At 39.8% G+C, this 24,306-nt stretch overlaps 2 protein-coding genes and 1 pseudogene across 5 annotated transcripts in view; 1 reads left to right on the top strand and 2 right to left on the bottom strand.

Moving 5' to 3' along the window:
• Positions 1-1,111: 1,111 nt before the first annotated feature.
• Positions 1,112-14,622, bottom strand: LOC134806997 (putative WASP homolog-associated protein with actin, membranes and microtubules-like protein 1). The gene is made up of 6 exons (XM_063794662.1): positions 14,486-14,622; positions 14,091-14,260; positions 12,367-12,532; positions 8,592-8,776; positions 4,176-4,461; positions 1,112-2,676 (listed from the first exon to the last, which is right to left on the bottom strand). Exons 1-4 carry the CDS (start codon positions 14,598-14,600, stop codon positions 8,715-8,717), a joined length of 513 nt encoding a protein of 170 aa, XP_063650732.1. The 5' UTR covers positions 14,601-14,622; the 3' UTR covers positions 1,112-2,676; positions 4,176-4,461; positions 8,592-8,714.
• Positions 14,623-15,361: 739 nt separating this feature from the next.
• On the bottom strand, positions 15,362-22,498 carry LOC104002242 (WASP homolog-associated protein with actin, membranes and microtubules-like; annotated as a pseudogene).
• Positions 22,270-24,306, top strand: part of LOC750180 (golgin subfamily A member 8N-like) — a 71,651-nt gene continuing 69,614 nt past the window's right edge. For all 4 annotated transcript variants that reach the window (XM_054666890.2, XM_063794659.1, XM_054666894.1 and 1 more), the window contains exon 1: positions 22,270-22,578. The gene's annotated coding sequence lies outside the window, so the exon portion shown is untranslated. The remainder of the gene's footprint in view (positions 22,579-24,306) is intronic.

Genomic DNA, 24,306 nt, shown 5'->3' with positions numbered 1-24,306 from the left:
AACAAGTAAAATGCCAGCAGCTAACTGAAGATCAGGGATGAAAAAGAAACACAAAAACAGCATATAAAATAGAAAGCACGGCCAGGCGCTGTGGCTCACGCCTGTAATCCCAGCATGTTGGGAGGCCGAGGTGGGCAGATCACGAGGTCAAGAGATCCAGACCATCCTGGCTAACACGGTGAAACCCCGTTTCTACAAAAAATACAAAAAAATTAGCCGGTCGTGGTGGCAGGCACCTGTAGTCCCAGCTACTCAGGAGGCTGAGGCAGGAGAATGGCGTGAACGCGGGAGGCAGAGCTTGCAGTGAGCCGAGATTGCGCCACTGCACTCCAGCCTGGGCTACAGAGCGAGACTCCATCTCAAAAAAACAAACAAACAAAAAAAGTGATTATATGCTTTATTTCAAAGATGAAATTTATGACTATACAGCAAAATAAAATTGGGATAAAAAATAACCTGAAAATGAGGAAACAGAAGAAAGTCTAAACATTTATTTTGTGATCTTGCCTAATTATTTTTCTTATAGTCAATAAGGAATAATTTAAAATGACCTTATTCCTGAGTACCTGGAGACTTCTAAGAAGTTTTGAAAAATAATTTTATGTTGAAGAATCATACCACAAAATACTTCCAAGATATATCTGTGTTGCCATCCTAGTTACTATAAACCAGAGAAAAATGTTCTAATTACTCTTTTTAATGAATATGTACAAAAATGCTTCATTATAAATCTAGAATATAGGAATATGTTCAATAATTGATTTTTGCAAAAAGTCTGTTATTATTTTTTTTCTCTAAAGCAGGGAGAGAACTGTAGCTTCATGATCTGAGATATCAGGCAAGGAAGTCCTCCCCTATTCTTTCTTAAGGGATAAGCTCTTTATATTCCTCTCTCCAGTCTCTCAGAGACAGCATCAAATAACTCCCCTATGCTCTGTTGGCTCCATCCTCAGGGACAAGTGCTATTTCACATCTTACGCTTAAATCACTTCTGAGAAACAGACATAGCTTCCACCAAAGAGGAGCCCTCCCAACAGACCTCTAATAACACCAAAGGGTTTCCATGTGTGTGCCCTTAAGCGAACATACACAAATGAAATGAATCTATAGATTGATAATGAAGCCAGTTTTTATAAGTGACACATGAATATCAGTCGATTAGACACACTCCTGCTGAGTACTGTAACAAATCTCTTCATTTTTACCACATACATGAATAGCTGTCCCATATATTCATAAAACATAAGAATTTTTTTCTTGATTAATAAACTTCATTTTTTAGAGTAGTTTTAGGCTCACAGCAAAATTGAGTGGAAAGTAGAAGAGTTCCCATAGACTCCCTACTCCCATACACACACAGCTTCCTCCACTGTCAACATCCTGCACCAGAATGATGCATTTGCTATAATCGATGAACCTACACTGACACATCACTATCACCCAGAGTCCATAGTTTACATTAGGGTTCGATAAAATAATTTTTTACAACTTAAATCCCCCAATAAACTTAACATTACTTCTCTGGGCCATACATTTTTCTGCATCAGTAAAATGGGATAAGAATATTTATTTGGAGCTGGGAGTGGTGGTGCATGCCTGTAGTCTCAGCTTCTTGGGAGGCTGAGGTGGGAGGATTGCTTGAGCCCAGGAGTTTGACGCTGCAGTGAACCATGATTGCATCACTGCACTAAAGCCTGGGCAGCAGAGTGAGACCCTGTCTCAAAACAAAACAAAATAAAACAAAGACAACAAAAAGGTAATATTTGGAAGGTTTTGTATTATTGGGATACATTATGAAAAGTGCTAGCACATTATAAGTATTCAGTTACGGTTATTTAAGTTTATCATTAAGATCATTATAACCTGTAGGAACTGACACTGCTACCCCAATCCTGTCTTTGAAGGAGCAAACCCATATGGGAGTAAAAATGACTGGCTCCCCTCCCTGCCTTGACCTGTCATTTGAGTCTACCTAATTATAAAACAAACAGGGTTTTAAGTTTTGAACCTATTCCCTGTCATGGTGGGTAGAAAATCAATCACTACACCTGTATTTATAAAACAATCAGAACAGAGGAAAAGACACAATTTTGAATTCCAGCCACACATTAAAACAACCCATATTTATGAAACAATCAGAACAGAGGAAAAGACATGATTTTGAATTCCAGCCATGCATTAATTGTGTGCATTTAGGCACATCACTTAAGCCTGTTAAAATTCATTTTATCCACTGAAAGCACTTTATATACTTAAACGAACTATGCTCATTTACAGGGTTCTGTGCATGATCCTGCATCCGTAAAACCGAGAAACCAACAGAATGAGGACAGAATGAAAAAAGAAAAAAACTTTCAGAATGTTCTTCCTTTCCTCAATGCCATACAGTTTGTGCAGTCAGCTGATTGGCTGAAAAGAGTCAGTTTTGACGACTGATGGATGCTTCCTGCTTATGTTTAGTTGGTTTAGGAAGCTCATTAGGATGCTATCTCGGAGATGAGTCTGGTGGGTAGAATATCTGATGACTCTAAGGCAAATGTACTTCCTTCAGCTGGTGAATTAATTTCTCAATAGACTCAATTTGCTTTTTACCAACTGTCTGGCAATATCCGATATTTGCAATAGTCTTTCAAACACTTGCAATAAAATGTGGCTCACATATACAACCTGTTAGCGCTGAAAGAGAAACATTCATCACATTCAAAATTTTCCAAACATGAGAGCAGCTGAATGTGCTTTAAGACAGTATACATAATGATACATCTCTATTTTCCCCTTCCTTTTAAAATCATTTACACAGATATATGAGAAGTAAATATGTGTTTAGAAAGTATTAGTCATCATAGATGTACCTCCAGTCATCCATTCAAATGTAAACATGGTAAAATACGCACTTGTACAATTTTATACTATCAATGAGTATAGGTAGGTGAAAATTAGTGTTGCCAGAAAAAATTCAAACCAGAAAACTGAAAGTATAGAAAAATACTTTTTGTCATTGAAAAACCATTTTAAAATAATATATCGTGTAGAATAAAAAATTCCATGTACACATGCAAATTATACATATATGTGAATTTAATTTTGTTAAAAGGTAATTGGCATCTGCAATTTCATGCAGTCTAAGTGAAACCCATAAAGAAATGTGTATGAAATAGGAAAGCAACAAAAGCTCATAACATTTTAAAATTAGAAATCAGATTCAAAACCCATCATGATCTATTTTAAATTTATCTCTATAACATTTCAATTGAGACATAAAACACTTTATACAACATGCCTCACTATTTTATTAACAGCATGACTTCCCTTTCCCCAATCCCCAAACCATGTTCCCATCCACACCCCACCCCACCCAACTCTCACCTCTTCCATTAGCATTATTACAAACATATTTTACAAATCTTATACCAAGCTTTTCCACTCTCTTTTCAATGTAGAAATATCTTATATATAAACCCAAATACCACAAATCTTCACATTTATATTTTCTAAAGCAGTTAAACCTTTATAGACAATTCTACCTAAAAAGCCAAATGCGCTTGACAATATGTCATGTTATGTTAAGTTGACCAGACACAGAAGTCATTTCTGTCAGATTTCTTGTCTATGTTTGCATTAAGTTGGAGCTTTCTGATCTCGGCTCTTCTTGTGCCAGTAATGTGAAAAGTCACCTCTCTGTTGGCCTTTGGTTTATGCAATGCAGTCTGGCATTGCATAATTAAAAGTCTCGGCCAGGCACGGTGGCTCACGCCTGTAATCCCAGCACTTTCGGAGGCCGAGGCGGGCGGATCCCAAGGTCAGGAGATCCAGACCATCCTGGCTAACACGGTGAAACCCAGTCTTCACTAAAAATACAAAAAAATTAGCTGGATGTGGTGGCGGGCGCCAGTAGTTCCAGCTACTCGCGAGGCAGAGGCAGGAGAATGGCGTGAACCCGGGAGGGGGAGATTGCAGTGAGCCAAGATCGCGCCATTGCACTCCAGCCTGGGCTACAGAGTGAGACTCCGTCTCAAAAGAAAGAAAGAAAGAAAAAGTCTTGTGAATTTGTACATAGAATATTGAAGTTAGAAGAGGCTTATCACTCTCTGGGCTCTAATACTGCCCAGAGGTTATTTGTTTCTTGTTCCCATAAGAAAATCCTATGTCTCTCCATTACCATTCCTGATCCTTACCTCCAATTCAAAATGTGGCCAGTTCCACCTTCTAAGCCTTTATACCAAATTGACTGGGTAGGTTTATTATGAATCTGTGTTCTTGTCCAAACTCTACATTAGACCTCGCAGGAGAGTTCAAACTAAAAACTAATGAGTAAGTGCAATATTACAATTGAAACGGGAGCAAACATAATTTCAAGTAGGACACATAAAAACTGGGACCAAAAGAGGAAGAGTGCACGCCGAATGTTCTCAGTTCTGAAATGGCTCTTGTGAAATATCTATGTGAAAACACTTCAAGGACCTAAAAAAAAAAAAAAATGGTGAAAAAGCGAACAACCTTCCTTGCAAAACAGCTCCAGAGTTAATGCCAGAGCTTTCTATCAAAACATCCATGTTAAGTTCGCCGGAAAGATTCAGAAGATCAATGACAGGAGTAAGGGAAAAAACAAGGACATTTTGTGAGTAGGAACGTATAATGACCCTGCAGCAGGAGAACCAGAGAGGGGGAAGAAGGAAATGGAGGGTATAAGTAAATTAATTGACTGTAACATGTTTAATGAAATAAGTAGACGTGTGATGCAAATTTCTTAATAGTCAAACATTATGCAACATATGATGCATAAGAATTGTACTATCTCAAATTTTTTTTAATGTGAGATTCTCTTGATGCCACTTTCATTTACCTACACACACACAAATGGCACAAATCACATATACATATACTGCCACAAAAATATATATGTGGGAGGGAGAGAAAGAGGGAGGAAAACTTAATCATGATACACTGCCAATATAAGAACTCCCTTTTGGCTGGGCGCGATGGCTCACACCTGTAATCCCCACACGCTGGGAGGCTGAGGAGGGCGGATCACGAGGTCAGGAGATGGAGACCATCCTGGCTAACACGGTGAAACCCCATCTCTACTAAAAATACAAAAAAAATTAGCCGGGCGTGGTGGCGGGCGCCCGTAGTCCCAGCTACTCAGGAGGCTGAGGCAGGAGAATGGCATGGACCCCGGAGGTGGAGCTTGCGGTGAGCCGAGATCGTGCCACTGCACTCCAGCCTGGGCGACAGAGCGAGACTCCGTCCCCCCACAAAAAAGAAAAAAAAAAAAAACTCCCTTTTTAGAAAGATCTTTTATTCAACTTACCAAAATTTTAATTGCCAATGGAACAGAAACCAGCACAACTAAGAACTTGTAACTTACCCAGGTACAAGTGAATTTCAATGACTGAAATTCAGGGGCATTCTAAGCAAGAATAGTTCAATAGTAACTAATCTCATTATTTTTCATTTTTATGAAGTCATATTTATTATTCGTAGTGTGATTTCTAATCAAGGAGTTATTTAACATGCCAAAAGCCTGCATCTCTTTAACTAGGTCTTTATGCATAGGGAATGTTTAAGTATCCACAAAAGTAATACATACTAACCAATTTTTTAGATTTTAACATATATATTTGAAGATATGTTTTCCCCAAATGTACAGTTCTTTGTGGCCTGGATTGCCTTAGGAAACTGCCTCTGCCTGTTGTGGGTATCATGGCAAGTAAGGGCACTGGTAATTTACTGCTGAGAAAATGCCTAGCCGTTTGCCTAATTATGCCATGTCATCTTCCTCACACTACAGAGCACGGTAACCTCATTTCCAAAATCAAAGACAGAACAAATCTGAACAGCTACTGTTCCTGAGGCAAACAAGTGAATAAATTCCAAAACATGCCATGGACTCACTGACGATGAATTTTAGACAATTCTTTTTTTTTTTTTTTTTTTGAGATGGAGTCTCGCTCTGTCGCCCAGGCTGGAATGCAGTGGCGCGATGTCGGCTCACTGCAAGCTCCGCCTCCTGGGTTCACGCCATTCTCCTGCCTCAGCCTCCCGAGTAGCTGGGACTACAGGCGCCCACCACCATTCCCGGCTAATTTTTTTGTATTTTTAGTAGAGATGGGGTTTCACAATGTTAGCCAGAATGGTCTCGATCTCCTGACATTGTGATCTGCCGCCTCGGCCTCCCAAAGTGCTGGGAGTACAGGCGTGAACCACCGCGCCCAGCCAGATTTTAGACAATTCTATATCGTCTGTTGAATCTATCGTCTGTTGAATCAGCTTTCTATTAACCACACACTATAGAAGTGAAACCAACCTGTACTACCAAGAGTGTATTAATTTTGCATGCATTTCCTAGTAAACAATGTAGACAGTATTAATTTTTATATTGCCAAGGTAATAGTTTTGTCCCTCAACTCATCTGCTAAATTTTGCCTCACCTGGCTCAGTCAGAAGGAACAGAATTGACAATATTAACTGGTCTCAGTTATCTCCACTGACAGAAAAAAACGTGTATTTTCTACACGGACTGTGGGAATCAGCATTTTCTGTTATTAACTTAGATTTTTTTTCTTGCCATTTCTCTTTATGATCCCAATGTATTGATGTATTTCTAACACTACAACAAGATTTGTGCCACTCAACTGTGTGTTGTAATCATTATCTTTTAACCATTTATCTCCATGAAACTGATGTCATTGAAAGATAGAAAAGAGAAACAAAAAGCATAGAAGGGAGAGAGGGAAGAAGACTTTAGTCATGATACAATGCCAATGTAAGGACTCCTTTTAAGAAAGATTTAAAAAAATTTCTTCATCAAAATTTCCATTGCCTCCTTGAATGAACTGTGAAGGATTGCAAATTCCTTTAAAACTTGGTTTTGGCAACGAATCTGGATTTCCTTCATTAGCCAGGTATACAGAATTCATTTTCCAATGCTCTATTAAAAGTAAGAGGCTGGGCACGGTGGCTCAAGCCTGTAATCCCAGCACTTTGGGAGGCTGAGGCGGGTGGATCACAAGGTCAGGAGATCGAGACCATCCTGGCTAACACGGTGAAACCCCGTCTCTACTAAAAATACAAAAAATTAGCCGGACGTGGTGGCGGGCACCTGTAGTCCCAGCTACTCAGGAGGTTGAGGCAGGAGAATGGCATGAACCCAGGAGGCGGAGCTTGCAGTGAGCCGTGACTGCGCCATTGCACTCCAGCCTGGGTGACAGAGTGAGACTCCATCTCAAAAAAAATAAAATAAAAAAAATAAAAAAGGGAAGATTCCCTTAATGTTTCCCAGTCTATTAAAGGTTTCCTTCCAAAAGGAGCTCATTCTGATCCCATTTAGCACTACACCCTCGTGTATGCCAGATGGCACAGGCATCATAGCTTCACAAATGTCATTCTGATTCTCACCTTTAAAATGAAATTCCCTTAATCTACCTTTCTTTACGTAAACTACAAAATTGTAGACAAAGATATGCCAAATTAAAAGCCTCTTTTGCTAAATATTCTAGAAATAATTTGAGAAAAATGGGTGCAATTTGAGATCTTAGTTGTCTTGGAAAGGGAGTAGGTGGGTATTTGACTATGATTCTGGTTGGTATTTCTCCTGTTAACTATTTAAATGTGTGACCTTAAAAGAAAATCATTCAGTCTTGTTGAGACTAATAAATGTCTCATCCAAAAAAAATGAACTTAAAATTTCTCCTATGTGTCTTATAGCTCAAAAATTTTCAATTCTGTTTCAAGCCATTCTAACATCCTGGATATTTTCCTGGATATTATAATATCCAGCTTATAATCTGGATAGGTAAAGTTTTATTTGTATTATGTTCCTTAGGTTTTGTTAAGTTTCTTGCAAGTAGGTTGATATTCTTTAATGTTTAAGTATTAAATCTGAGGTGAGCTGAATATTGTTATCTGTTATTGTTTTGTGTACTCAATAATTTACAGTAAAATATATTTAGAATTGTTATAGTTGGTTATTAGAAATAGAGTTTCTACCTATTGTGGTTTTTAAAGTACCTGTGGTCCAGGGGCAGTGGCTCACACCTGTAATCCCAGGACTTTGGGAGGCCAAGGTGGGTGGATCACTTGAGGTGGGGAGTTCAAGACCAGCCTAGCCAACATGGCGAAACCCCGTCTCTACAAAATATACAAAAATTAGCTGGGCGTGGTGGCACGTGCCTGTAAACCCAGCTACTTGGCAGGCTAAGGCACTAGAATTGCTTCAACTTAGGAGGCGGAAGTTGTAGTGAGCCAAGATCTTGCCTCCACACTCCAGCCTGGGTAACAGAGCAAGACTCTGTCTCAAAAAAATAAAAATAAAAGTGCCTGTGTATGCAGTGGGCATTCAACAAATAATTGTTAAATGAATAAATTAAAACCTTGAGATTTGCTAAATGCTTAAAACCCAAAAGAAAAAAATAATATTTTTAAGAAAAGTATTTAAAATCATTTTAACTATAGCCATGGATAAGTACATAAGCACACAAAAAATTAATCACTGTGTTGGTAAAAACCTTATTTCAATACCTCTTTATCCTTCATACAAGAATAAATCTCTGGAAGAGAAAAGAAAAGAAAGCCGCTCTGAGCGTACCTACCTTTCTACTCTGGAGAGAAGCTCTTTTGACACAGACTGCCCCGTTTAACAGACTCCAGCTGCTGGCACTGCCTTCTGAGTTCTTTCACTTCTGAATTCTTATCGTCCTGCAGCCCCACCACAGTCAATGACTAAGTTCCTCTGGACTTTCACATGGATCGTAATAGACAACTTCATCCTGTTTTTCTAAAAAGGTATTAATGATTGTTTAAAACATATTTTATTATTTGTAAAAATGCACTCAATTTTTTTAAATGTAAGGAAAATAAAGATCACTTGTAATCCCACCACTGAGAATCACTATTAACATATAAAAAATCTATGTGTATAAATGTAATATACATATACACGTGTATATATACATGACTATACACATGTATGTAAGTAGCATGTGTGTATATACATGTAAGTAGTATATGCATGTATATATACCTGTATAGACATACGTATATATACACACGCACATACACATACTACTTACATAGCTACACATATCAATGGAGTTCTAAAAGAACATTTTCCATGGGATGGAAATAAATTTTTAGGCCAGGTGCGGTGGCTCACGCCTGTAATCCCAGCACTTTGGGAGGCCAAGGCAGGCAGCACACCTGAGGTCAGGAGTTCAAGACCAGCCTGGCCAACATGGCAAAACCCCGTCTCTACTAAAAATACAAAACTAGTTGGGCACAGTGGCGTGTGCCTGTAATCCCAGCTACTCAGGAGGCTGAGGCAGGAGAACAGCATGAACCTGGGAGGCAGAAGTTGCAGTGAGCCGAGATCGTGCCACTGCACTCCAGCCTGGGCAACAGAGCAAGACTCCATCTCCAAAAATAAAAAGATAAATTTTAATGGCAGCATAGTATTCTCTAATTTAAGCAATCCATGTTGTTAGGCTGTTCCAATGTTCCATTATTATTCATTTCACTGTGATGAACATCTCTGTATAAATCTTTGTGTACACTTTTTATCACTTCCTTAGCAGATAAGTATTTAAGGATCTTGATACCCATTGCCACACTGCCCTCCAGAAAGGCAACTTATATTCTACAAGCAATATATTATTAAGATGCCTTAGTGATATTTAATCTTGATTACATATTGATTTTTTAAAAGTCATGCTTACTGTAACAAATTCAAACCCTCCACAAGTACATCAAATAAACAGTGAAATTCTATTGCTCATTCCCCAAACCTTCTGAGTCTTTCTCAGAGGAAAAACATTATGAACAATTTGGCATGCATCCTTCCAGATTAACTTTTTTTAATGTAATTTTTTTCCTAAATATGTAAACTGCTTATAACCTGAAACTACTGAAAAAAATTCTGAATACTCAGGATTAAACTAAAAGTTCAGGAGCTATGTGAAGAAATTTATTAAACTTGGAGGAACTTCAGGAAAAAAGATTTAAATAAACGGAGAGAGACATACCATGTTCTTGGGTAGGAAGATTCAAAATTGCAAAGACCACTATTTTCCCCAAAGTAATCTCTAATTTTAAGCAAAATCACAATCAACATTCCAAAGAGTTTTTGTTTTGAACTTGATTCTAAATTTCATCTGGAAGAATAAACGAGTGAAAATAGTCAGAAAACTTGTGAAGTAATGGCGGGGGGTACTTGCCTTACCAGACCCTAAAAAGTGCCTCCAAGACAGTCATGGGAACAGTATGGAGCCAGCAGCAGAAGCCACTCACGAACCAATGGAGGAGAACAACTCAGAAACAGACCAAAGTCAATCTAATGTTTAACTGGAGAAATGTTAAACATTTAGGGAAAATGTTTTTAAAATCAGTGATTGGGACTGCTTAACAATTTGAGGGAAAGGTTCAATTCCTACCACAATCAAAATAAATTCCACCTGGACTAAAGAATTAAATGTTTTAAAAAGTAACATCATAAACATACTGAAAGAAAACATAAGTATATATTGACATAATTTTGGGATAGGAGACTATTGCCAGACATAATACTAAAAGCAGAAGCCATAGGGGAAAAAAATCAATAAACACGACTTCATAAAAATTAAATATTTCTGAAAGGCAAGAAAACGCAAATGACAAGGAGAGATTATTTGCAACATATGACAGACAATAGAGAATATTATTCTTAATGTCGAAAGGAAATATTCCAAAGAAAAATGGACAAAGACTATGACTAGGCATTTCATAAAATAAGTACAAATGGCTTGTAAACATACAAAATTTTGTTCAATATTCACTCATAATTAAATAAATGAAAATTGGAAGATTGCCATTTTCTCTGTCAAGCAAGCAAAAATGCAAAAGAATGGCATTAGTCTGGGAAACATACACACTCATATTCTGCTGATGGGAGCGTCTTTTTTTTTTTTTTTTTTTTTGAGACAGTGTCTTACTCTGTCGCCCAGGCTGGAGTGCAGTGGCGCCATCTCAGCTCACTGCAATCTCGACCTCCCAGGTTCAAGCGATTCTCCTGCCTCAGCCTCCCGGGTAGCTGGGATTACAGGCACCCACCAGCACGCCCAGCTAATTTTTGTATTTTTAGTAGAGACAGAGTTTCACCATGTTGGCCAAGCTGGTCTTGAACTCCTGACCTCAAGTAATCTGCCCCCCTCAGCCTCCCAAAGTGCTGAGATTACAGGCGTGAGCCACCACGCCCAGCCTGGGAGCGTCATTTTAAATGTACAACCTATCTAGAAGGCCACTATGTAGTATGAAATTTAGAAATCAGAAAATAATACGGAGGTGAGGAAAAATGTATCTCAGATGACTGCTGTATTATTACGTAGCAAAATGTAAAATATATATTGTCCTTGACCCAATAATTCCATCCTTAGATATTTATTCCAAGGAGATAATCTGTCGTATACTCAAAAAGACATGTGTAAAGGAAAGTTCACTACACTACTGTTCAAAACAGCGGAAATTCGGAAATCACGGTATATCCATATAATGGAATACTATGCAGCCATTAAAATTTTGATACTTTTATTATTTCTGAAATAGAAAGACAATTATTATGTATTAAACGAAAAAGAGACTATTATGCATTGTATGCCTGTGTCAAAATATCTTATGTAACCCATAAATATATGTATCTACTATGCATCCATAAAAATTAAAAAATTTTAAAAAAGATGTTACTGAACTGGTTATGTAGTTTTGGTTAAAAATTTATATTTTTATATATCAGCATATTTTAAAATCTACAAAGTTATACAGCAAATTGTTACCACTAAGTAGCTCTTTTTTATTTTATTTTCTTTTTTAGACGGAGTCTCGCTCTGTCTTCCAGGCTGGAGTGCAGTGGCATGATCTTGGCTCACTGAAACCTCCACCTCCCGGGTTCAAGCCATTCTCCTGCCTCAGCCTCCCAAGTAGCTGGGATTACAGGCACGTGCCACCACATCGGACTTTGTATTTTTAGTAGAGACAGGGTTTAGTATTTTTGTATTTTTAGTAGAGATGGGGTTTCACCATGTTGGTCAGACTGGTCTGGAACTCCTGACCTCAAGTGATCTGCCCGCCTCGGCCTCCCAAAGTGCTGGGATTATAGGCGTGAGCCACTGTGCCCAGCCAAACACTAAGCATCTCTAGATGATGGGATTGGAGTAATAATCATTTTTCTTTCTTTGTTTTGCTATGTGCTAACAATGAATATATTATTTGAATAATAAACTACTGAAGGAAAACTAGGAAATTTTCAGATGTTAGTTTACAAAAAGTAATTGATAATATGGTCTGTATTTCCTTAAATTTATAAACATTGTAATCTATATACTTAAATATAAACTTTACCTTTTAAAAGTCTTTTAAGAGAGTCCAACTGTGTAGTAAGCAGCATTTCTTCGTTTTTTAATATCTCAAATTTAACTTCATATAGTTCTAACTGAATTTCATAAAATTGTATTTCTAATTCATCTACAACATTTATATTTTTTTCTTGTTCTGGAAGATCTTCCATCTTATTTTCATAGAAAAAAGAAAAATAAGTTAAAATAAATAGTATATTAAAAACAAACTTCAGAAGCATTCTAGCTATTTTCTATTCCTTGTTCAATACTAAATATAAAAAAGCAAATAGGAAAGAAACACTTTCTCATTTCATCTAGTGATGCTAATATTTTATCTCATCCTTGAAACAGAGAAAAACATTTAGGTTTTGAGAAACATAAATGGCAATGAGGTATTATTATGTATTGCATATTGGTGTCCCCACAAAATTCATATGTTGACACTCTAACTCCCAATGTGATGTTATTTGGAGGTGGGTCCTTTGGAAGTAATTAGGTTCAGATTATGTCAAAAGGATAGCACCCCCATCATGGGATTAGTGCCCTTATTAGAAGAGAAAGACAGGGATCACTTTCTTTCTCTCCAAACATACACACAGAAGAAAGGCTATATGAGCACTCAGTTAAGAAGGCAGCTGTCTACTAGACAGGAAGAGGATCCGCACCAGACAGTGAATCTGCAGGCACCTTGATCTTGGACTTCCCAGCCTCCAGAACTGTGAGAAATACATGTCCGTTGTTGAAGCCACCCAATCTGTGATATTTAATCTTGTTATAGCAGCCTTAGCCAACTAAGACAGGTGTTTACGGTGTTTTCTGCTTTAAAGTCATAAGATTATAGGAAAAAACTTAAGTGTCTATGATCCTTCAGTGAAGTATCTCTTTGATTATTTTAAAGCTGTACTGAAAACATTGCTGGATTGATATTCAAGTACAGTACCCACTTCAATACTGGGCTCAGTGTTACTATAAAGTAAATCCTATAATACGGTATTTTGAAACATCTTAACTAAAGGAAAACCTTATGTCTAACCTTCCATAGAAGATAGTGTTAGAATAAGTGAAGAAAAGAAGCTCTTTAACGATGCCTGGAAAGAAAAGTGCTATCTAAAAATAAAAGTGTGCTTTACCACATGGTCTCACTTATAAGTGGGAGCTAAGTAGTGTATACACACACAGTGTGGAATAATAGACACTGGAAACTCAGAAGAGTAAGAGGGTGGGAGGGGGGATGAGAAATATTTAATGGGTACAATTACATTATACAGGTGAAGATTACACTAAAAGCCCAAACTTCACCACTACAAAATATATCCATGGAACAAAACAGTACTTGTATCCCTTATTTATACAAAATTTTTTAAAAATAAAAGTGGGGCCAGGCACGGTGGCTCACGCCTGTAATCCCAGCACTTTGGGAGGCCGAGGCGGGCAGATCACGAGGTCAGGAGATCGAGACCATCCTGGCTAACACAGTGAAACCCCGTCTCTACTAAAAATACAAAAAATTAGCTGGGCGTGGTGGTGGGCGCCTGTAGTCCCAGCTATTCGGGAGGCTGAGGCAGGAGAATGGCGTGAACCCGGGAGGAGAAGCTTGCAGTGAGCCGAGATTGCACCACTGCGGTCCAGCCTGGGCAAAAGAGCGAGACTCCGTCTCAAAAAAAATAAATAAATAAAATAAAATAAAAGTGTATTTTTAAAACAAAGTTACGTTTATCTTTGTCTTACCTTTCCCTGAATTTCAGCTCTTTTGTGATTTAAATACAATTCTTTCGCTCTCATGAGTTGCAGAGTCTCTTGAGCTAGCATTAGCTTAAGTTTTTCCAACCTGGGAATTGCTGTGGCCCAGGCAGCCTGGCCAAATCTCTTCACATCCTGTTCCATTTCTTTTTGCATTCCTGTTGGATTATAAAAATAAAATATAATTACACCTCATTAAAAAGGGAAACATTGATCATGAGCTAATTCTTTTTTTATTGCCTCCATACTACCTGCAGAACATCTTTTTTAAAAGAAATTTTGTTTTATTAACTTTTTTATTATTATAAAAATAATACATGGTCATTAATATACAATTTTAGGTATTCAATTTTTAAAAGGACAATAATAAGTCATGATCTCACCTAGTTGAGGCAACTGCTTCTTATATTTTGGCACACTTGCTTCCATATTGTTTCTATGTCTAGCTAGACAGACAGGCTCATATGGATAGTTTGACCAAAAAACCAGGATCATCATTCTGCTTTATATCTTGTTGATTCTGCACAATATATCAGAAACTCTTGCCATTTATAAAAAAAAAATCAAGAATCATCCTTAATAGCTATGTAGTTTTCTCTTTTATGAATGTACCATAACTTAACAAACTGACAGACATTAAGTTGTTTCCTATTTGGTGTTTTTATTAACAATTATTTAAGACTGAAAAAAGTCCTTCACCCAGCCCACAAGCCCCTGCACAGTCTGATCCCTGCCTGTCTTGCCAGCATTCTCCCTCATACCACACTGTCCTGCACTCTCTGCGATCCAGCCCCGCAGGTTTTCTGTAAGCTCCTATTTGCCAACTTCCCTCAAGCCAGGGGACCTTTGCCAGTGCTATTCCTTCTGCCCGGAACACTCCTCACTTTTTCTATTCTCTCAACTTCTGTTTACCCTTCAGATATTGGGGCAAGCACCACTTCTCAGAGGCCTTCAGTGACCACCCTGATCAAGCCCAATTTCTCTCTCACAGACCCTCAGAGCCCCATGTCTCTCTTCTTTGTGCCATTTATTGTCACTGCCATTTTCCATGTGCTTCAGTGAATAGGTAATTAAGATTTCTCTCCCTTCACCAGACTGTACAATGTCTCTTAATGCTTGACACTGAATTCTCGCCACCCAGAAAACACAGTGCCTAGTGCGTAAGAGGGACTCAAATGGTATTTGAATAAAATGACAATCAATTACACGTATCTGCGTATAGCATTTTTTAGATTATCATCTGCTAATGCTTTTACTGTCTAACTAAAATAATTCACTGTGATATCTTGAATAGAGACAACAGCTTCTTCAGCCCGTCTGGGCCATTCTTCAGCTTCTTTCTCCAGGGCAACTACCCTTCTAGGACCTAGGTCATCCTCATCCAAGGACTTCTACAGACAGAAGAGAAAATTATCTTACTAAGAGCTAATAGTTATGTTGACCCATTAGGAAATTGAAAGGAAATTGGTCACATGGATTAATTTAACTACACTACTACTCAGTCAGTTAAATTTTCATTCATTCAGCAGTCCCTTACTGCATATGAATAAGGCTCCAAGCTGAGCACCACCTGGAAGACAAAAGGACACTCTGGGGCATAAAGGGGGAAAAAAAAAACCTACTTTCATTTCACATGCCTAGAATAACTTTTTCTAGAGAGGAATGTTGTCAACTTATGCCTCTCTATTAATAATAATACACAATTGTTTAAATGAGTGATCTGTGTTGTCAAGCACTCAGCATAGGGCCTGGAACACAGCACTTAAGTGTTAGCTGTTGTTATCATTTCTTTTAGGGATATGTAATATAATCACCTAAAAGACCGTATCTGTATATTCATGCTTATAACATGCACTGGTATTGGACTGAATGTTTGGGTCCCCCCAAAATGCATATGTTGAAGCCTAAATCCCCAGTGTGATGGTATTTGAAGATGGGGCCTTTGGGAGGTAATTAGGTCATGAGGGTGCAGCCCTCAAGAATGGGATTAATGCCCTTATAAAAAGAAGAGGAGACACAGGATCTCTCTCTCTGCTCTTCACCATGTGAAGACACAGCAAGACAGTCATCTATCTACAACTTAAGAAACTGGCCCTCACAAGACACTGGATCTGCCAGCACCTTGATCTTAGACTACCCAGCCTCCAGAACTGTGAGAAAAAAAGTTTTGTTGTTTATAAGCCACTAATCTACGGTACTTCGTTATAACAGCCTGAACTAAGACATGTACTGCTATGTCATCCAATAGGCAATTTTTCTTCTACAAAGCATAAGAAATATGTACAAGTTAGCCGACAAGGAATTACAAATCAAAGCCATAACGAGATACCACTTCATACCCACTAGGATGGCTGTAACCAAAGAGACACACAATTACAAGTGTTGGTGATAATGTGGACAAAGTGGAACCCTCATTTACTGCTTTTGGGAATATAAAATGATGCACCCACTTTGGAAAACCATCTGGCGTCTTTCAAAAGGTTAAACACTGAGTAATCATAGGACACAGCAATCTTAGTCCTCAGTACGTACACAAGAGCAATGAAAAGATATGTCTACACAGAAACTCACACACAAGCATTCATAGCAGAATTATTCATGATAGCCAAAAAGTGGAAACAACCCAAATGTCCATCAACTGATGAATAAAATGCAATATATCCATACAATGAATATCACTGAGCAATAAAAAGAAATGAAATCCTGATATTTGCTACAACATGGATTAGCCTTGCAAACACTGTGCTGAGTGAAAGGACCACGTATTGAATAATGCTGTTGCTATGTCCAGAGTAGGGAAATCCACAGAGACAGAAAGTAGATTGGTGGTTGCCCAGGGTTGGCAGTGACTAATGGGTACAGGGTTTCTTTTGGGGGTGAAAATGTCCTGAAATTACATAGTAATGACCATTGTGCAACTTTCAATATACTAAAAATCACTGAATTGTACATCATATATATATATATATATATATATATATATAAAATCTGTGAATGGTATCTTAAAACAACTGTTACTTAAAGAAAGGAAAAATATAGACCGGGTGCGGTGGCTCATGCCTGTAATCCCAGCACTTTCAGAGCCTGAAGTGGGCAGATCACCTGAGGTCAGGAGTTCGAGACCAGCCTGACCAACGTGAAGAAACCCCGTCTCTACTAAAAAAATACAAAATTAGCCAGGCCGGGCATGGTGGCACATGCCTGTAATCCAAGCTACTCGGAAGGCTGAGGCAGGAGAATCGCTTGAATCCAGGAGGTGGAGGTTGCAGTGAGCTGAGATCACGCCATTGCACTCCAGCCTGGGCAACAAGAGCGAAACTCCATCTCAAAAAAAAAAAAAACAGAAGAAAGCAAAATATATGCAAGAAGTAGACTCTCCAAATAATAGACTTTCAAAATAAAGAACAGAACAACTTTATCCACAGGTTAGAGTGGCATAAGTTTCATCTAAATGTGATACTATTTTTATAGTACAATCATCTGGCAGGGGGCATGAGACTATATGTGGAAAGATGGTCCAGTGCAGGGGGCAGAAATGAAGAGATCTCTTAGGTGTCTTCTGATTCCCGTTGTTGAGACCCAAGGTAAGATATTTAACAACTCTGGACTCCAGATTCATTTGTAACACTGGAATAAGAATGCCTTTTCTGAATGGTGTCACACGGTTGTTTGATGGCTCAATGAAGCAAGAGCGATAACAGCATTTACTAAAATTTAAGTTACTGAATTACAATCTAGGGTCCTGCTATTTAAATTTTCATCCTATTTTAAGAAATTTGGATGAGTCCTTAGAGGAAAACAACTGAAGCAAATAAATATCACATCAAAAACAATTCATCAGGCTGGGCGCAGTGGCTCACGCTTGTAATCCCAGCACTTTGGGAGGCTGAGACGCATGGCTCACTTGAGGTCAGGAGTTTGAGACCAGCCTGGCCAACATGGTGAAACCCTGTCTCTAACTAAAAATACAAAAACAGCTGGCTGGGCATGGTAGTGCACACCTGTAATCCCAGCTCCTCAGGAGGCTGAGGCAGAAGAGTCACTTGAACCTGGAGGAGGTTGCAGTGAGTCAAGATCGTGCCATTGCACTCTAGCCTGGCTGACAAAGAGAGACCCTGTCTCAAAAAAAAAAAAAAAAAAAAAGGCATCGATAGAAAAAAACTCTTAACTCTTTAAAATCTGTAGGAATCTTAAGGTAGTAAGATGACCAACATAAATGTCTTTTCTATCAATTTTAAATATAAATTCAATATTTAAACATAAGGGTGAACTAGGCATAGTGGCTGACGCCTGTAATGCTACGCTTTGGGAGGCCGAGGTGGGCAGACTGCTTGAGCTCAGGAGTTAGAAACCAGCTTGAGCAACATGGCAAAACCTCATCTCTATCAATAAATAAGTAAATAAACATAAAAGTAAACCCAAACAAAGTACAGAGATTGAACATTAAGTGTAAATAAAGAAATAATATATGACAAATAGTAAATGTGATAAAATAAAAATTAAAAAAAAAATACCAAAATATCAAGCTTACATAAAGTTGCAACTTCTCGCATAGCCCTAAATGGCTGCAGTAAGTACTGGAAAAACATGGTTGCCACGGTAACTAATTCCTGGTAGGCTTCATCTTCCTCTTGGTAAACTTTCATTAATGCTACCATGGTGTTGGCTTTTCCGTGTCCTTGAATAACCTAGAGAGCAAATGTGAATAAAGCTCAAGTCAGCACAGTGTAATACATACCCAACAAACAAAACTAAACAAAAGAAACCTTCATGTTCTCAACTTTCAATACATCAATTTAAAATATTGATTAAATATGAAAATGTCATCATCCTCCACCAAAAATGCCCAATAAAACAAGAATTGTTAAGTAAATTATGATATATCCATGGCAGAATATTATTACTGTAGTCATTCAGCACTGTGCTTCTGAAGATTGTTTAATAATATGGAGACTTTTGGCCAGGCACCGTGGCTCATGCCTGTAATTGCAGCACTTTGGGAGGCCGAGGCGGGTGGATCACTTGAGGTCAGGACTTCGAGACCAGCCTGACCAACATAGAGAAACACTGTCTGTACTAAAAATACAAAATTAGTTGGGCGTGGTGGCGCATGCCTGTAATCCCAGCTACTGGGGAGGCTGAGGCAGGAGAATCGCTTGAACCCGGGAGGCGGAGGTTGCGGTGAGCCGAGACAGTGCCATTGCATTCCAGCCTGGGCAACAAGAACGAAACTCCGTTTCAAAAAAAAAAAAGGAGACTTTTATAATTAAATGGAGAGACAGAGTACAAAATTTAATCTCAACTATGCACTAAGTATGCAGCGAAAAGGACCCGAAAGAAGGTTTGAGGTGTGGATATTTTTTCATTTGACTTTTCTGACTGTAAAGGTTTTATGAGGCTGTATTCCTTTTTAAAAGCTCCTAAGGGCCAGGCGTGGTGGCTCACACCTGTAACCCCAGCACTTTGGGAGGCCACGGCAGGCAGATCACGAGGTCAGGAGATCGAGACCATCCTGGCTAACACGGTGAAACCCTGTGTATACTAACAATACAAAAAATTTGCCAGGCGTGGTAGAGGGCACCTGCAGTCCCAGCTACTGGGGAGGCTGAGGCAGGAAAATGGGGTGAACCTGAGGGGCAGAGCTTGCAGTGAGCCAAGACGGCGCCACTGCACTCCAGCCTGGGCGACAGTGCAAGACTTTGTCTCAAAAAAAAAAACAAAAAACCTCATAAAACATTACAGAGCTGTCTCCAAGTACTTTAGCATGTTGATTCTCTTAATGCTCCAGGTTAATATCCCCATGAAGTCCTTAGCAGTCAATTCATTTACAGAGCCTCAGCTGTGGTTCCACAGTCTCTGCTGGTTATTGCTTGTGCTGCAGGGCAGAAAACAAACTGAACAGTGTATAATCTAGGTGCACTGATTTGGTTGGAAATTATTTTACTCCCACAAGAAGAGAAATAAAAATCAAATAATATAGATGTTTTTCAACCAATACATTCTTAAATTCTTCTATTTCCATCCTTCTGCTTAAAGATAAAGTGATCTACTTTCAGCTGTATTTTTTATCCAGGTAATAATATTATGGTTTTTTTTTTAAGTGAAAGCCTCACTGAACAAAATTAAAACACACATGCAAAAGTAAACTTAAGGCAAGTGATACATTTCAGCCTTATTTCTTAGAGTATTCAGAAAAATTCCAGAGTTAAAACATTCAGCTTCATTTTATATATGCTAGCAACGCTAGCAATTAGTCTAATTCTAGAATCAATTGCTTTTCTATTCTAAATATAAAGTAAAATGTTAAAATTATATATTTGGACATGTTTTGAATTTTAGCTTCCCCTCTCAACCCCTCATTTTTGAGTTCCAGATAAATATGTGAACTACACTAACGTGAACAACTAGCTCAACAGAATGAACTACATTCACGCTATAGTACCCCAGAGTGAACTTAAATTTGGGAAAACTAACTTTTCTGATAGTAACTACAGTAAAATGCATCATATAAATGTTCGATTTTAAGGAGAAACCACCTATCTCTGTGAGAAACCAAGTGTGTAAAAAACAAGTCTGATACAAAATGATACCATTTTTGAAACTCCGGTGGGTTCGTCGTATCCTAAGGTGAAAGTGATAAAGTTGAAGATGAAAAGCTGACTGGCCTGAAACTCCCGTGGTTTCCTCATAGTCTAAAGTGAAATCAACACGTTAAGTGGGTGTGTAGACATTTACACATATAGTACAAAAATGACCCCACTAACCAGCTCCTTTTATAAAACCATTTTAATTTAGAAAGTTTATTCTATATTTAGCTTAGGCTGAATTCTTCTCTTCACCTCCCCTTCCTCAAAAGAATGCACAGAAAAATATCATTCAGGTTAATAAGAGCAGTGAGCCGAGACTCCAGCCTGGCTCTGCTTAGTAAACCGTGGGTGTGGGTTTAGAAGGCATACTTTCTCCTAAACCCTTCTATGAAAATGTACTTCCCCGTCCCCTTAGGTTCAGTAAGTTTACCACTCAAATAATTACTCTCTCAAACTACCTCTTTCAAGCTTAAAAGAGCACTAATGCGGTTAAACTGATGAATAAAGTTCACTTTCTACCGGCTTTCCATTTGACCAAGTCTATATTACTTAAAACAAAACACCCTATCTCCTAAAAGCCATTTCTTCCTTTAAACCATTTTATCCCACTTGCGACGTCCCCTCATACACAGACTTAGAATTGTTTAGTCCGTGTTATTCTTTCCTATATGGATGGGTTGTTTTCAGTTTTGCTTGCAGTATTTCTGGCAATTCCCGTTACAATATCCTGCTCCGCCAGCATCTTCAGGGCAAAGGTTGGGGGCCTAGCCCAGCTCCCAGCTGCAAGTACACTAGGCTCTAACTTCGCTTGTCCTCTCTGCAGGCCCTGCCGGAGCTCCCCCCGGTTTCCCGCAGCGATCCCGCGCAGGTGAGGGTACTGGGGAGCCCGTGGCCCTCTCCGCCCGCCTGCTCCTTCCCGTCAGCCAGGGCTCTCCGCGCCGGGGGAGCCTCCCACAGGGTCCCAGGCCACCCAAGCGCGGACAAACGCCGGCGGCCCGGCCTCGCTTACCTGACGCAGCCGCGCGTCCGCCCCGACCCATCAGGCGCGCAGGGCCCGCTCCCGAAACTCGCGGGGGCTCTCGCAGTCAGCCGCGCGGCCCTTAGCCGCGAAGAGAGCGTGCCGCACGGTGGCGCCGCCACAGCCGTGGGCCGCCGCGCCCAGGTAGCGCTCCAGCTGCCCGCAAAGCTCCTGCAGCGCCGCCTCGCCGGGGCCCGCGCGCGCCTGCCAGAGCAGCGCCCACAGCCCGAGCCCCAGACTCCAGGCCCCGCCGCCGCCCACGTCCAGCTGCGGGAAGCAGCGTTTCAGAGGCGGCCACAGCGCCGCTAGCTGCCGGCGCGCGCCGCGGAACCCTGCGGCCGAGAGCCGGCTGGCCCAGCTGGGCGGGGACACGGCAGCTGGGCGGGGACACGGCAGCTGGGCGGGGACACGGCAGCTGGGCGGGGACACGGCAGCTGGGCGGGGACACGGCAGCTGGGCGGGGACACGGCAGCTGGGCGGGGACACGGCAGCTGGGCGGGGACACGGCAGCTGGGCGGGGACACGGCAGCTGGGCGGGGACACGGCAGCTGGGCGGGGACACGGCAGCTGGGCGGGGACACGGCGGCCTTGGGTTTGGGCTCCAGCCCCAGCCGGGCCCCCTCGCGCCGCTGCTGCTCCTGCGCGGTGCGGTCGTGATAAGTCACGGCGAACTTGCCCTCCGCGCCATTCCAAGCCACCAGGAAGCGCAGCCGGTGCCTCTCGGGATCGGCGAAGAGGCCCTGCCGGACCGGCGCCCAGCCCTCCAAACTGTAGAGCTGCTCGTCCTCCATGGCCGTCGGCAGCAGCGGCCCTAGGGCTCGGCGGGCGCGGGCCTGACCTCGTCGCACTGCCTGTCAGGGGACAGTCCCAGGTGAAGCATTTTTCGCTCCACTATTGGTATTTTAACAATATGAATGAAAAAAAAAAAACTCAGCTGTTTTGATAGAAGTAACAAACATGCCTAGGAATCATCTTCCTTGAAGGGAGAGGAGGGTCTTGTTGAACCTGAAAAAACTAAATAAGCAAAGTTGATACATAAGGACACCCTTCTCTTTACCCTTACCTATTCTTCTCTTAAAACTTTAATTCATTTCTGACAGTCACCAACTGAAAAACGGTCCGACTAAAAAAAAAAAAAAAAAACTGATCATAAAGGTGGGAAAAGTTGTGATGTGTTCTATCCTAATACAAGATATCTAAACCAATTTTACTGATAGAGAAAATATATTCAGTGAATGATGTAAATACATTAATATAGGTAACAACTCTTTGAAAGTAAAGTTTGCACATAATATGAAATACAAAGAGAATTACTGTAGTCTCGAAGGAGAGAACCCTTGATGGGGAGTGGTAGTCAAAAAGGTGTATGAGCAAGTCATCTGTTGCAAGGTGATGGGAGGAGATTTTTATGCAGGCATTCAATATCAGAGTCAGAGGTTTTAATGATTTTTGTTTTTTATCTTGAGAGTTGGAGACTAGAAGATCTAAAATAGGAAATTTCTGGCATATCCATAGATAGAATGGAAACTCTTGTCCAAAAATAACGTGCTCCAAGTCATGAAAAACAGCACACATACACAAATAACTACAGAGTACACAAGATGGTGCCTTTTCATTCGATTTTATTTGAACTCTTATTCTTCTCTTTTATGCTCTGTATCCTTGTTAACGCTTCCATTTTTTCCTCATCCTATGAGGTACTTTAAACATTTTATTCAGTAACTCTTAAGGCAATTTTTACAATTCTATTCACATGTAAAATTGTCATAAGCATGTTTTGTGAGTGAAAAATTCTAATTTGTAATGCATATCAAGTGAAAAGCCTCAGTTCAGCACTCGTCATATCCAAAATCTGTGTTATATGGTAATGTAAAAGAAATATTTTCACACATGTAGCTCAAATGAGATTCTTAGTTACATGTTTCTTTCTTTTCTTTTCTTTTTTTTTTTTTTTTTGAGACGTAGTCTCGCTCTGTTGCCTAGGCTGGAGTGCAGTGGCGCAAGCTCGGCTTACTGCAAGCTCTGCCTCCCGGGTTCATGCCATTCTCCTGCCTCAGCCTCCCAAGTAGCTGGGATTACAGGTGCCCGCCACCACGCCCGGCTAATTTTTTGTATTTTTAGTAGAGATGGGGTTTCACAGTGTTAGCCAGGATGGTCTCTATCTCCTGACCTCGTGATTCACTCGTCTGGGCCTCCCAAAGTGCCAGGATTACAGGCGTGAGCCACCACGCCCGGCCGACATTTTTCAAAATTTAACTCAATCTTTTATGTTTAAAAATGTGCATATACTGCCTTTTCAAGTACTTAATCTTTGTATTTATTATTTGAAATTGGAAGTCCATCTTTTTAGATTGTTAGGAGGTCTTCACATATTTGAATGAGTTATTAAGTTGATACAACTATTTTAGAAAAATAATTATCATTATCTACTAAATTTAAACACATAATTTATGACCAGCAGTTTCAACAGAAACACCTGGATGTTCATCAGGATAGAATGGATTGGAAAGCTCCATATTCATTCAATAGGGTGCTACACAAAACAAAAAGGAATGAATCACTGGTCCATAACATAAATAGATTTCACAAATGTAATTTT

Source organism: Pan troglodytes, chromosome 16, assembly GCF_028858775.2.
Source record: "Pan troglodytes isolate AG18354 chromosome 16, NHGRI_mPanTro3-v2.0_pri, whole genome shotgun sequence".
Classification (NCBI taxonomy): Eukaryota; Metazoa; Chordata; class Mammalia; order Primates; family Hominidae; genus Pan; species Pan troglodytes.
The sequence above is the reverse complement of the archived record's forward strand: the minus strand, read 5'-3'. Positions and strand labels throughout refer to the sequence as shown.

What these genes read in the sequence shown, in the direction of transcription:
- LOC134806997 (XM_063794662.1), bottom strand. Translation starts at nt 14,600, where the DNA reads ATGATGATCCTGGTTTTTTGGTCAAACTATCCATATGAGCCTGTCTGT. An exon ending in GAGCTGAAATTCAGGGAAAG is followed by an intron (nt 12,533 to 14,090) that starts GTAAGACAAAGA and finishes TATGAAAATAAG; the next exon opens with ATGGAAGATCTTCCAGAACA. An exon ending in TCTTAAAAGACTTTTAAAAG is followed by an intron (nt 8,777 to 12,366) that starts GTAAAGTTTATA and finishes ATACCTTTTTAG; the next exon opens with AAAAACAGGATGAAGTTGTC.